The sequence below is a fragment of the Trachinotus anak genome, unplaced genomic scaffold (assembly GCF_046630095.1).
Source record: "Trachinotus anak isolate AG129_WGS33_773 ecotype Australia unplaced genomic scaffold, CSIRO_AGI_Tana_v1 ptg000011l, whole genome shotgun sequence".
Lineage (NCBI taxonomy): Eukaryota > Metazoa > Chordata > Actinopteri > Carangiformes > Carangidae > Trachinotus > Trachinotus anak.
In genome coordinates, this window is record NW_027273862.1 from 22,798,819 (window position 1) to 22,810,407 (window position 11,589).

The 11,589-nt window shown below is 40.1% G+C and overlaps 1 protein-coding gene and 1 long non-coding RNA gene across 2 annotated transcripts; one reads left to right on the forward strand and one right to left on the reverse strand.

The window, feature by feature from the left end:
• Positions 1 to 23: 23 nt before the first annotated feature.
• LOC139627882 (uncharacterized) lies at positions 24 to 7,425 on the forward strand. The gene is made up of 3 exons (XR_011692636.1): positions 24 to 1,669; positions 2,987 to 3,016; positions 7,368 to 7,425. It is a non-coding gene; the product is annotated as an uncharacterized lncRNA (long non-coding RNA).
• On the reverse strand, positions 7,014 to 11,071 carry cyp19a1a (cytochrome P450, family 19, subfamily A, polypeptide 1a). Its single transcript, XM_071489045.1, has 9 exons — positions 10,281 to 11,071; positions 10,037 to 10,187; positions 9,775 to 9,929; positions 9,524 to 9,688; positions 9,255 to 9,369; positions 9,011 to 9,122; positions 8,669 to 8,831; positions 7,940 to 8,181; positions 7,014 to 7,545 (listed from the first exon to the last, which is right to left on the reverse strand). The coding sequence occupies exons 1-9, from the start codon at positions 10,474 to 10,476 to the stop codon at positions 7,273 to 7,275; spliced, it is 1,572 nt and encodes a 523-aa protein (XP_071345146.1). The 5' UTR covers positions 10,477 to 11,071; the 3' UTR covers positions 7,014 to 7,272.
• Positions 11,072 to 11,589: the final 518 nt, after the last annotated feature.

The window sequence follows — 11,589 nt, forward strand, 5'->3', positions numbered from 1 at the left end:
TCTTCACGCTCTCGCCACTCAAACTCTTTCTCTACCTCTTTCTGTATGCTGTAAGTGCCGTCTCTTCCTCTCTCTCTCTCTCTGTCTTCCTCTCTCCCTCCCTCTCTCTGTCTCTGGGTAAGAGTGCTGCCTGTGTTTTAGCAGAGCAACGGGAGAGAGTCATTCATGGCAACTTGAAATTCATCTCCAGCAGTAAAAATCCAATGACCACTTCTTACTGGCTGTTATAGAATCAGTCAGTTACTATCTGTGGTGGCCGCATTCAGTTCAGCCAGGTTACTGTCTTTCTAACTTCAGTGATCATTAAAGGGATCCAAAATGTTTTGGGTCCTTCAAGAGTGATAGTTAAGGAGTTTTTGAGTTGTATTAGATGATGATTCACATTTAGAACAAAAAACATTGAAGCAAAACAAAAAAAAAAGTATGAAATTCACAGCATTCTTGTCACATGTCTGTCCTCTGGGTTTCATTTTCTGATCACTTAGCTTCTGAATGCAAATGTCAGTGCGTCCTTGAGTGCATTCAGCAAATATATAACTTGAAGGATCAGACGAGACTAGAAGGGATAATTTATCTGTCACTGGGCAGATTTAAGTCATAAGAATGGAAGACAATGGCTGCCGTAAGGTGGAGCCCAATCTATAAACTTGGGAAAATAGGAACGTGATGAGAAAACAAACTTTACATTCTTGCTTCTGTTTACTCACAATAAACATGCAAAAGTTTTTTGAAGCTGTGAGAATTACAGTATCACCAGACTCTGCAGTTCCCCTCAGCCCTGCAGAGCGTTTTAGCATCTTTCGGCATATTGTTTTGGCTTTAAGGTCCACAACTTTACCGTTTTGGTTCACTCTCATTGCTCTTGTCAATATTGTTTTCAGCAGCAGTCAACCGTTTTAAAAGAAAAAGATCTGATAAACCAACTGCATGCACCAAACATCAGTTAAAGCTAATGACAAGCCGTTATCACAGTGAGCATTAGCGGCTAAAGATCCTGATAGATTTCCCTAAATTTACTCAAATTAGAGTGGATATTAGTCTTACATTCATCCGGTAGCCAGAACACAACTTTTTGCTAACAGGTTAGATAATATGTCTATGTTGTGTTTATAGCTTTTTCTTCTGCCTCCACATGACCAAAAAAAAAAAAAAAAGAAACACAAACAAACAAACAAACAAACAAACAAAAAATGCAGTTATTGGTAATAATTTTTCGCAATGTTCAGTTGAATTGATGGATGGATAATAGGCAAAGCACAAGAAATTTCTCTAGGTGTTTCCAGGACAACCGCATCAGACTTGTAGCAATTAAAAAGTTTTGGCTTCAGAATCAAGTTTTTTTGGTAACTCACTGTTTTACACATTCAACAATCATGTAGAGAGAAGTTTTTAGAAGAACAATTTCTCCACCCACTTAAAGGAGCTATTTGTCAGTTTTACTATTGCTACATAGCCAAAGTTTGCATTAACATCTGTTTACTTACCAGTCTTACTAAGAGCTTCAGCCATTGATGGAGCAGCACTACTTCTAGGGCAGCCTGGGCGCTGCAGTGGCTCTGTGACAGAAAGTGACGAGATGGGAGCTAGATGCTGAGAAAAAGAAGAAAAGATGTGGTAGAAATGTAAGCAAAACAAGAGGGTAGCTTCACACCGCTGGAGACAGCTCTTGGTGAGTAAAAGAAAGAAGTTTGATGCAAAATTTACAAATAGCTCCTTTAAAGCAGCAAAGTTTGTGTTTTTAAGTAGTTTGTGATTTCACTGGAAGTCTCACTACAAAACATCTTACTCTACTTCCCACAGCTGAAAGCTAGAAACAAATAGAGGCATTCTGAGAAATGCTGTGTGAAGGCAGTCTGTAATTGAAAAACAGTCACAAAATAGCTTCCAGATATTGAACATGACAGACTGGTGGTGTATAAAAAAAACCATCTCAGGGTGGGTTTCTCTTTTAATTAACTAGAATTACTTTCTGTCTGCAGTCTACGAGGCAACATAAAGCTCAGACTCAGAAGTGAGGGGGCAGGTGGGTGTGCAGTTGGTGGTCCGACAACAGTTGCAGGCTATACCATCTCCCAGGTGTGGAGCTGACTGTTGCTCAGCATGAACGCTGGGCACCAGATGGCATTAGCCTGCCTGCCCGCTGCCCGAGGCGCATTTATCTTTGACACTGTGTGCATTTGCATGTGTCAGTGTGCATGTGTAGCCTACTCATTCTTCAATGTTGCAGTGACAGAGAAGATACACCAGAAATGACAACAAGCTGAGCTACTTTGATCCCCACAATAAAGCTGCGCACTTATTTGACCTGATGTGAAATAGTGAGCGAAGCATGAAAAGAAACACATCTGTCCTGAGACAGAGAGCCATACTTGTGAATTTACACTCTCTTGGTTTTCTGGGAGGAGTGGTTGCACTTTTTTTTATAAAGTCAAAAGTTATGAGAATCAAAACATAAAATTAGAACAGAATATTATTAGAGCTCAGTGCAGTACCTCTGGCCTTTGCATGTGACCTCTTGCTTTTTGGTTGAGCCCGAGTAATTCAGTTTCTGATACAATCACCATCATCTGAGTCTCCATAAATGTGCCCTCAGTAATAGTGGAGCCATTTACTTTGTAAGTTCTTTTGCTTGTATAAGCTACTGTCAAATCTAATGTGCCTCTGCTGAATAGGACAAACTAACCACACTACACGAACAGGAGATAATGCAATGGAAAGTGGTGAAACAAGAATTCAAAGTGAAAGTCCTACATTTAGTGTTTGTTTTTTCTAACTAAGTATTATTATTATAAGGAAAGACTAAAATATCAAAAACAGAAGTGGTCATCATGCAGAAAGGTATAGAGTGTTATATTAAAGTCTGTATTATAAGATTACGATTACTGACGCTAGGTGGGCTTTTATATTGTAGCTGGTGGAACTCAAGCAGATCTTAAGTATGCTGTGATGTAGTTTCATCCATCAATACGTTATCTATCCTTCGCAGGGACACAAGGAGCAGGACTCTGTCTGGGAGGTAGGATAGATTCTTCACAGGAGAGCTGACACAACCATTTAAACTACCAGTGACACCTAGAGAGGCACCAGTTTACCGAACCAGCATGTCTTTGAACTGTGAGAAGACGCCAGAGCTCTGTTTAGTAGTTTAATCTATAACATTGTTGGGTCTCAGGCCATTCAAGATGATAGCCAATAATTGTTAAACTAGCAATGCACCGACAACATGTTTAATTAATTGACTGTGTATTTTCATCATCATCATTTTCATCCCTGTTTCCAACTAACTTATAACTAACTGACGCTGTTACAAGTAGGGTGATATCATATGGCTGTATTTCATAATGTTTTGGGTTTTTTTCAAACTTTTTTTCTGGCACGTTTTATTTTTGGACTCTGGGAGAAGAGACAAAATTCTTTATTTTCAATGTTAAAGTAGAGTTAAGTTACAGTAAGTAAGTAAATCTACTTCCAGTGAGCTTTTGTAATAGACACGTTTGGAAATGTTTTCTATCCCTGAACTTTCCAAGTGAAAGCCAAACAGGTATTAAAAGACAAATGGACGGTCTGAAAATGGAGAGAAGCAGCAGCATGGAGGTACAGATAACTGCTGTACCACACTCTGCAGCCTCACCCTGCAAGGCTCGCTTATATTGAGCTGAGAAAAAGGGAGACTAAAAGAAGAAGCAGCAGAAGAGCCTCCTGTAATGATGTGTGCCACCACTCTCCTCTGATGTTCAATGAGAAACAAATGAGCTGACTTTGCTAAGCGGGCCGCATGAAAAGGCTATGAAGTTAGAGTTTGCCTTTGATCCAGTGCCTTTACTGGCAGAGAGCCTCCGAGTCTCGGCTTCTTCACACAGACCGGCCTGATCAGAGAGATTCACTCCTGTTTCAGGGGGAGTCTGGCTACATATTTGGTACCGTTGTCTTGTGATCATATGATCTCAGCATCAGGGAGGCTCAGAAACACCCAAATAAGCGAATGTCTCACAGCTGCGTGGAAAACAGTGTCATTCCTAACTGTGGGAGGTACAGTTCACATTGACAGTGTACCTCCAATGTAGAGAGATGAGTACATTGCCAGTTTACCCTTTCTGGTAGATGTTTCCATGGCAACCATGGCTCCCTTTTAATAAAGCAATAATCCAGCAGGGGACTGAAACAGAGAGACAATATGGCCACTGGCATTTGAGAATTTTAGCACAAGATAATGTGTGTGTGTGTGTGCGTTTGTGTGTGTGTGTCAGTAAACAGCATGTAATCAATCAGATTGTCAATCATACCACAAGGCAGGACAGTCTAAACTTTTAGCTGCAAGGCTCTTACGTCGGAGTTATTTTAAAAGCTGTCTGGCATCCTGCCTCTATAAATCTGTCACGCGGCAATAGAAATAAATGGAATGAGACGGAAAATATACATCATGTGACCAACAAAAACCACATATGAAGAACCATGGACGTCCTTAAGAGAAAGAACAGACTGAATATTTCAGAGACGTGCATCAGATTGTGCAAGGCAAGTTGTGGATAATATAATACCTACAAATGTTGCTCACTGGTCCAAGTAAAATGAAGTCCTGTGTTATGGATTTTCTTTTTTCTTCGTGGTACCCTACCTTAAAACACAAACTGTTTCAAAGTGTTAAAACTTTAACTTAAGAAGACACTGGAACGATATAACTCCAATCACAGTGACAGACAACACAGGCGATCTTTGTCCTAAAGGCAGGCAAAGCTGAGACGGCTTGAAACCAAAACTATTATTCAATTCCCCATTAAAAATATTTCCTAATCTTACACACACACACACTCACACACACACACCACAGTCCTGAGTAGTAGACTTGAAGCGAGAGTTACCACAGATCTATTTAGCAGATGCCTGATATCCCACAAGTTTGGAGCCTGAGGAATCACATTAGCTCAGTATGTAGGCTACTCTGTATACTCTCCTCACTTCCTCCATTATGCAGCTGAAACTGCCTCCAGTACGTTTTGATGCTTGAATTCTTACAATTCAATTCAAAGCAAAAATCACTCTTCTTTTTTTTTCTTTTTTTTTTTTTTAACTTTAAGGACACACAGAAAACTTTTCAGTGTTGTAAGTATTGGGATGACAATGTCTGTGTGTTTGTTGGTCCGTCCACTGCTTTGGTCTGGGATTAAATATTGGAACACCTCCAACTCATGCTTGGTTTGTTGTGAAATCTGGTACAGACATTCATGGTCCCAGTGGGTGAATCCTTATGATTCAGCGATGCATTGCATTGACAACCAGCGCTGGAAATTTGTGGTTTTTAGTGAAATGTCTCAGCAAGTACTGGGTGGATTGCTATGTCATGCATAGACTTACATCTAGATAGATCGATAGATAGATAGATAGATAGATAGATAGATAGATAGATAGATAGATAGATAGATAGATAGATAGATGGTGATTGAAAACGACAGCATGAGGCCCTTATGTAATGAAGTGATAATTAAAGCATCTTTTTGCCCCAAAGCTGCTATACACTTGTACATGCTATAATACATACAGTTTAATACATGTTTTTTGTTTTATTATTATTAGTGTTTATTTATTTGTATTAATTTGCAACCTCAACATCTGCTAATCCACCTCTCTGGCTTTTCAGCCTTTACAGAGGAGTGATTGTTTGGCTTTATTAGCAGGAAAAAAATGACAAAGTTTCTTGGTTGCGGAAAAACAAATTGAGCCAAGAGCAGACAGGACCTCAGCAGCAACAGATTTACTGCATATTCAGCTGGATATTTCCCAGTATCGCTCTGCCTACATCCATTTTTAATGACTTAATTCTTTCTTAACTCATTAGTGGCATCAAGCTTTGCAGAGATGATGGAGATTATTGGGAAGGGGAAAGTTTTCCTGGTTACAAGATACATCTAACAAAGTGACGTCAGAGCTACTGCAGGGTGCAGTGACATGATTTCCATCTGGATGGAGGACAGGAAAGAGACTGAGGTTAATGAGATATAGCGATTCATTTGCTATATCCCAGGGAACCTGCAAAGGAACAGCCGGTGATACACACAGAAACAAGAGCACAGTGCTATCTTCCTGCACATAATACTTGAAAAAGAACATTTTATAGAGATAAACCACTGTCAGTGTCAATATGAACTCTAATACAGCACATAAACACACACACACACACACACACTTGCAGTTCACACATACAGTAAGTAAACTTGTTTGTGTTGCTTGTGCGCGTGAGTGTTTTTGGTGTGACTCTCCTGACGGATTCTCTGCGTCTCATTGTGATCAGCATTAAGACTGACAGATGTTACTCTTCCTTGCATCACTGATGGACAGCTGATAGTTGACATCTCTGGAGGAACGTCACTGCACCACACACCCACATGTATATTTTCTCTGAGTTTCTTCTTCACTGCCTCCATCTCTGTTTCTTTTATCTTATCAAACAAACATGTTTCCAAGTGGAGCTCCTGTGGTCTTTCAGTTTAATCCTTTAAGTGGTTCCTGTGTTTAGACAGTGGAAGCAAAACAAATTGAAGCATCTGTGTGAAATGTACTGCCATGTTTGCCCAGAGGCTACGCATTTGAATATAATGAACAGAATGGTTGCTTTATTTAGGCTGTGCGAGAGATAAAGGCCATATCATTATGTTACGTGATGTAGTGCCCTCTCCTGACCAGTATGCGCAAATGCGAAAACATTATTTTTTTCACTCTCTCCATCTAAAAAGCATACATCGTTCCTGTTTTTTTTTTTTACAAAATTGGGGTCTGATCTTAATACACAACATTTTAGAAATACTATTTTTATTAAATTCTGTTGTCTAATATTTATTTAAATGGCACCCTTCAAACACAAAATGTAGCTAAAAGTACAAAACAAAAGCAGCAGACAATTTGAACCACTTAAAATATCTAGGTAAGTAAAATAAAAATGAAATGAAATGAAATTAAAGGTTGAGTTAAGGAAGTGTGTTGATGTGAGTCATTTTAAAAAACACTATGGGTCAGTTTCTTCTTCTGAAAACCAAATATCTATATATTATGTATGATTACATGTATAGAAAAAATGAGGAAACACCCAAAAAGGAGACAACGACACACAATATTGGTGCAACAATTTACATTTACTTCAGTATTAGTGGATCGAAACTTTTCACACAGTGCATATTAGTTCCAGTAAAAACACAATTTTTCATACATACATTAATACATTTCAAAATATAAAACTTAGCTCTGTACAGTCATGAGACAATATAAATGAAGCAGTGGAGCTCATGTATGTACATCTTTGAGTGTTTGCCAGCTACCTCTCCGTCTGGTTAAGAACCTCATGCTGAGATGTTTGGCCTCCTGCTGATGCTCTACAGGCTGCTGGGAGAGGTTGTTGGTCTGTGGGAGGCAGTCCAGGGTCAAGCCCTTATGGAGACAAACAGTGTACTGAGAGAGCAGCGTTACCAGGATGGATTTCATCATCACCATGGCGATGTGCTTGCCAACGCATGATCGAGGGCCTGAACCGAACGGCTGGAAGTAACGGCGAGGAGCCTGGAGGAGGACGAAGGAGTGGGGCAGAGGAAAGAAGAGAGCGGTAGTTAGAGGTAGTATCTGTCTGTAACATACTGTAGCATCCTTTTAAAAAATTGTATATTGTTTTTTTAAATGTCTGGCACTCAGCTAATCTGTTTTATCAGGACTGTGTGGGCCTGTCATCATATTTTGATTCAAATGTTGCTGAATCCTGGTGCATGGAAATATGTGACAGGCCCTGCCCACCTCAAACTAGTGAGAGGAGCAAGGACGACAACAGAAATGCAGAAATCTCTCATGAAATATTATGCAAGAATGCATTGAAGAGTTGATTTATTCACTTTAAGCTCTTAAATCATATAATTTTATGTGTTTTGAAAAACAAAACATGAAATAAATAGCACCTACTTACATTTTTTTCAAAGTTTTCCAGACTGAATTCATTTGGTTTGCGGAAAAACTCTGTCCGGTGCATGCGGCCGGTGTTGAGAATGATATTTGTGCCCTTTGGTACCCTGTAGCCATCTATGATGTCATCAGACAGGGCTCGACGCATGGTGAAGTCCACCACAGGGTGGAAGCGCAAACATTCATTGATGAAGCTCTCCAGCACCTGCAGCTTGTGAAGGTCCCCATTCTGAAGCTGTCTCTCACCTGAAGCAAGAGCGAGGCAGTGACATATCATTACTGCCGCACCCTCAGGTGCCAGTTTATTAGGTACACCCAGCTAAAAGTAAGTGCAGTGCAGGCTAATACAACAGCCCTGCAGTAAATCCTGCCCTCATGAAGTTTATAATCAGTTTTTAGTGAAACTGTTTCAGCTGTGCTTATAACACAATGAAAAAACAAAAGCAGTATAAGCTTAATGAAGGGAGGAGTAATTGCAGGATATTATTTATTATTAGTACCGTTGTCCCTAACAAACTTATTTTTTTCTACATGCACATTTTGTTTTACATCAACTGTATATTACAACACACTGCATTTATTAAACTGCACCTTTGATGTGTAGCAGATCAGGTGAAACTGCATGTGACTCCTCTAAAATGCTTAACTCTAAATCTAGCATTGGTAGCATTTCATCTGTACCATATGTATTCAGTGCCAGTGTCTTTCAGTCTTGGTTCCCCCAGCTCCTTACCTACAACAGTGTCTATCTCTCGTAGCAGCTGCAGCTCCACATCTGGATTCTGTTTGAGGAGCATCAGCATGAAGAAGAGACTGACGGACAGAGTGTCAGGTGCTGCAATCACCATCTCCAACACACACTGCGTCACGTTCTCAGCAGACAGCTCGCCATGGTTCTGAAAACAAACACACGTTCACACACACAAATGTGAATAAGCTGAGTGGATTTCTGACATCTGAGTGAAGGATGTGCTGAAAGGGGTTGAGGAATGAAAAAGGGACAAAAAGGGATGGACTTCTAAGTATTTGCAAAAAAAAAAAAAAAAAAAAGCAGCAATTAAATTCTCTGACTGACCTGTGCAAATATGAGCTCTGTGGTGAAGTTGATGTTGTCCAGTTTATCTGCCTGCTCCACATCCCTCCTCTTCTGCTCTACCAGGCTCTTCATGGCATCTTGCAGCTCTTGGCTGTAAGATAGCAGATATATAACACTTGATTAGATTGTAAAAAGACCTCAGTCAAAAAAAAAACAACTAAAGGCCGGCTCAGGCATGAAGAAGCTTGATAACATGGATAATAAAGTGATAAGGTTGACTCACGCTGCTGTCCTGTGCTGCTGGTTAATCCAGTCAAACTTGAAGTAGATGTCTGGTTTGATCAGCACATTCTGCCACGTGTCAAAATACTTCTGAATCTTCACCAGCAGCTCTTTCTCTGCACACGGGGTAAACAAATGCATCAGGAACACAACACAGCAGTAAGATAAATTCACTGTATCTGAACTGACCCAGTCTGATGAATTAAAACTCGCACAGGTGTTTGCTCCAGAGAAACAGCTTTCTCAAGAAATGCATGCATGCCCACTCACCATCGAGAGGTACCCCCAGGAAGAGTCTGTTGGAGATGTCGACCACGGTGCAGCGCAGCACACTGAGGACATCCACATGAGCCAGACTGTCCAGGTCATCCAGGTGAGTCTGTGCGGAGGAGACGCAAACCTCCACTGTGTTCTGCAAACCTGGACCTGTCAGAGCTGACACAGACACATTTTTTGATTGAGACCAGTCAAATCTTTTCTTTCTGAATAATTCAATCAGTTAGTATGTCTGCAAACGTTACCTTTGGTGAAATAGGGGCGAATCTTTTTCCACTGAGTGACATTGTTGTTAAATATGATGCCTCTTTCATTCATACCGATGCAGCTGAGTCCCTGCTTGCTCCCAAAACGTGAAGTGTAGTGTCCATTCTTCAGTATATGGTGCACTGCTGATGCCCTTGTGGGGAAAAAAAAATTAAAAAAATAGAAAAACTACAGATTATAGGTTTACACTTGGATTGACTGTTTGATAACTTTATTCATAAGACTTAAAAGAAAAGTCACCTGCTGATTATGAGGGTCTCCTCTCCATTGATCCAGACTCTGACAATGTCTCCATACTTGTTGTTGTAGTAGTTGCTGGCTGTGCCTATACCAGTCCAGATGAATCTCATGTATGACAGAAGTGGCCCCAAACCCAGACAGAAAGAAGGACCTGTTGTGGCAAATGACAAATATAAAGATTTGAGCACAAATAAAGAAACTGCACCGTGTCAAAGCTGAGATACGACCTCATGTATGAACCTACCTGGTACAGCTTTCTTGTCTGTGTGACTCCAGGCGACCAGCAGCAGACAGACAAGCAGTATTAGGCTTCTGGTTGCCACAGAGATGCCCAGTGATTGCGCCGCAGTGGCATTTGGAGACGTGGAGACCAGGTCTACCAGTATACCGTCCAAACCCACAGGAGTCATCGCCAGTTCACAAGCAGGGTTCAGAGCCATGAGAAGGCAGATTTAAAACAATCTGCTCAAAGCTGCACAAAACCAACGACCAAGCCAAGTGAAGAAAGCTGCCTCAGCGATCAGGGCTTTCCCTTTATAAGCAGTCAGAGCTGGTTGTAAGCCAGGTCAGGGTAATGCAAAAGCCACAACAGAGGAGCAGAAGGGTAAACAATATACTTCTAACCTTGTGTGGCTGGATTTGTGCCAGTGTCCTTGAACGGGCAAGACTTGGAAGGAGTTTCTATCATCGGGCGTATTTGACATTTTGATGATGAGAAGCAAGTATTGCTCCTCCTTTGAACATCAAAAAAATCTAATCTGGAAATACTTTAAAAGAGCACCTGGACTGTGAGAATGAGATGAATAAATGTTATTAATTTCAGCTTCATCTGTCTTTTATTTTACAGTAAATATTGTAACTCTCATTTCCCTCTCTTTTAAACGACTCTTTGGTTTTGATTATTTAGAACTTACAGTATTTATGATTACTCCCAGATTCCTCCATTCCACCACCAGCAGATGGAGAAGCAGAGCTGTGATCCATCAAACTAGCTCTTTGCATTTACTCCAACATACCCTGATGAAGTTATGAAAACAAACTCATATACACTGACTGCTGTGAGGTGGCTATGCTCATGTTCTGTAGCAGCTCTTGTGTCTCACTTACTGAGGGGTGTACTTCCATTGAAGCCAGGAAGTTGTGTCATCTGAATTTTTAGGGTCAATCACAAGACCTGAAATAAAGTTAATATTCAGTAATTAAAAATTAAACATAATAAGGGGTTTAGAAGCAGATACCATGTTTTTTTTTACCTTTTTTGACTGAAAACAAAATAAGAAATACATAAATGAATATCTACTGTTGGATATTCACTAAGGCAGCAACTTTACTCACCAGAATTGAAAATGGAGTAAAGTGGAGGAAGCTCTTAGAAAACAGTCCGAAGCTGTTTAATGAATAAAAATAAATAGAAGACTTGGATACTATATTGAAATTAAAGGGAAATTTTACATTATTTTTCAGGTTTCTGCCATGACATCTAACCTCAGTATTTATATGCATGCACTTATTATTATCTTTTGATAGTTTTTTTTCTTTCATCAAATCTTAAA

Excerpts from the sequence above, each read along its gene's own strand:
- cyp19a1a (XM_071489045.1), bottom strand. The coding sequence starts at position 10,476 with ATGGCTCTGAACCCTGCTTGTGAACTGGCGATGACTCCTGTGGGTTTG. Across the intron at positions 9,930-10,036 it reads GAGACCCTCATAATCAGCAG|GGCATCAGCAGTGCACCATA; the intron begins GTGACTTTTCTT and ends TTTCCCCACAAG. Across the intron at positions 8,832-9,010 it reads CAGAGCTCATATTTGCACAG|AACCATGGCGAGCTGTCTGC; the intron begins GTCAGTCAGAGA and ends GTTTGTTTTCAG.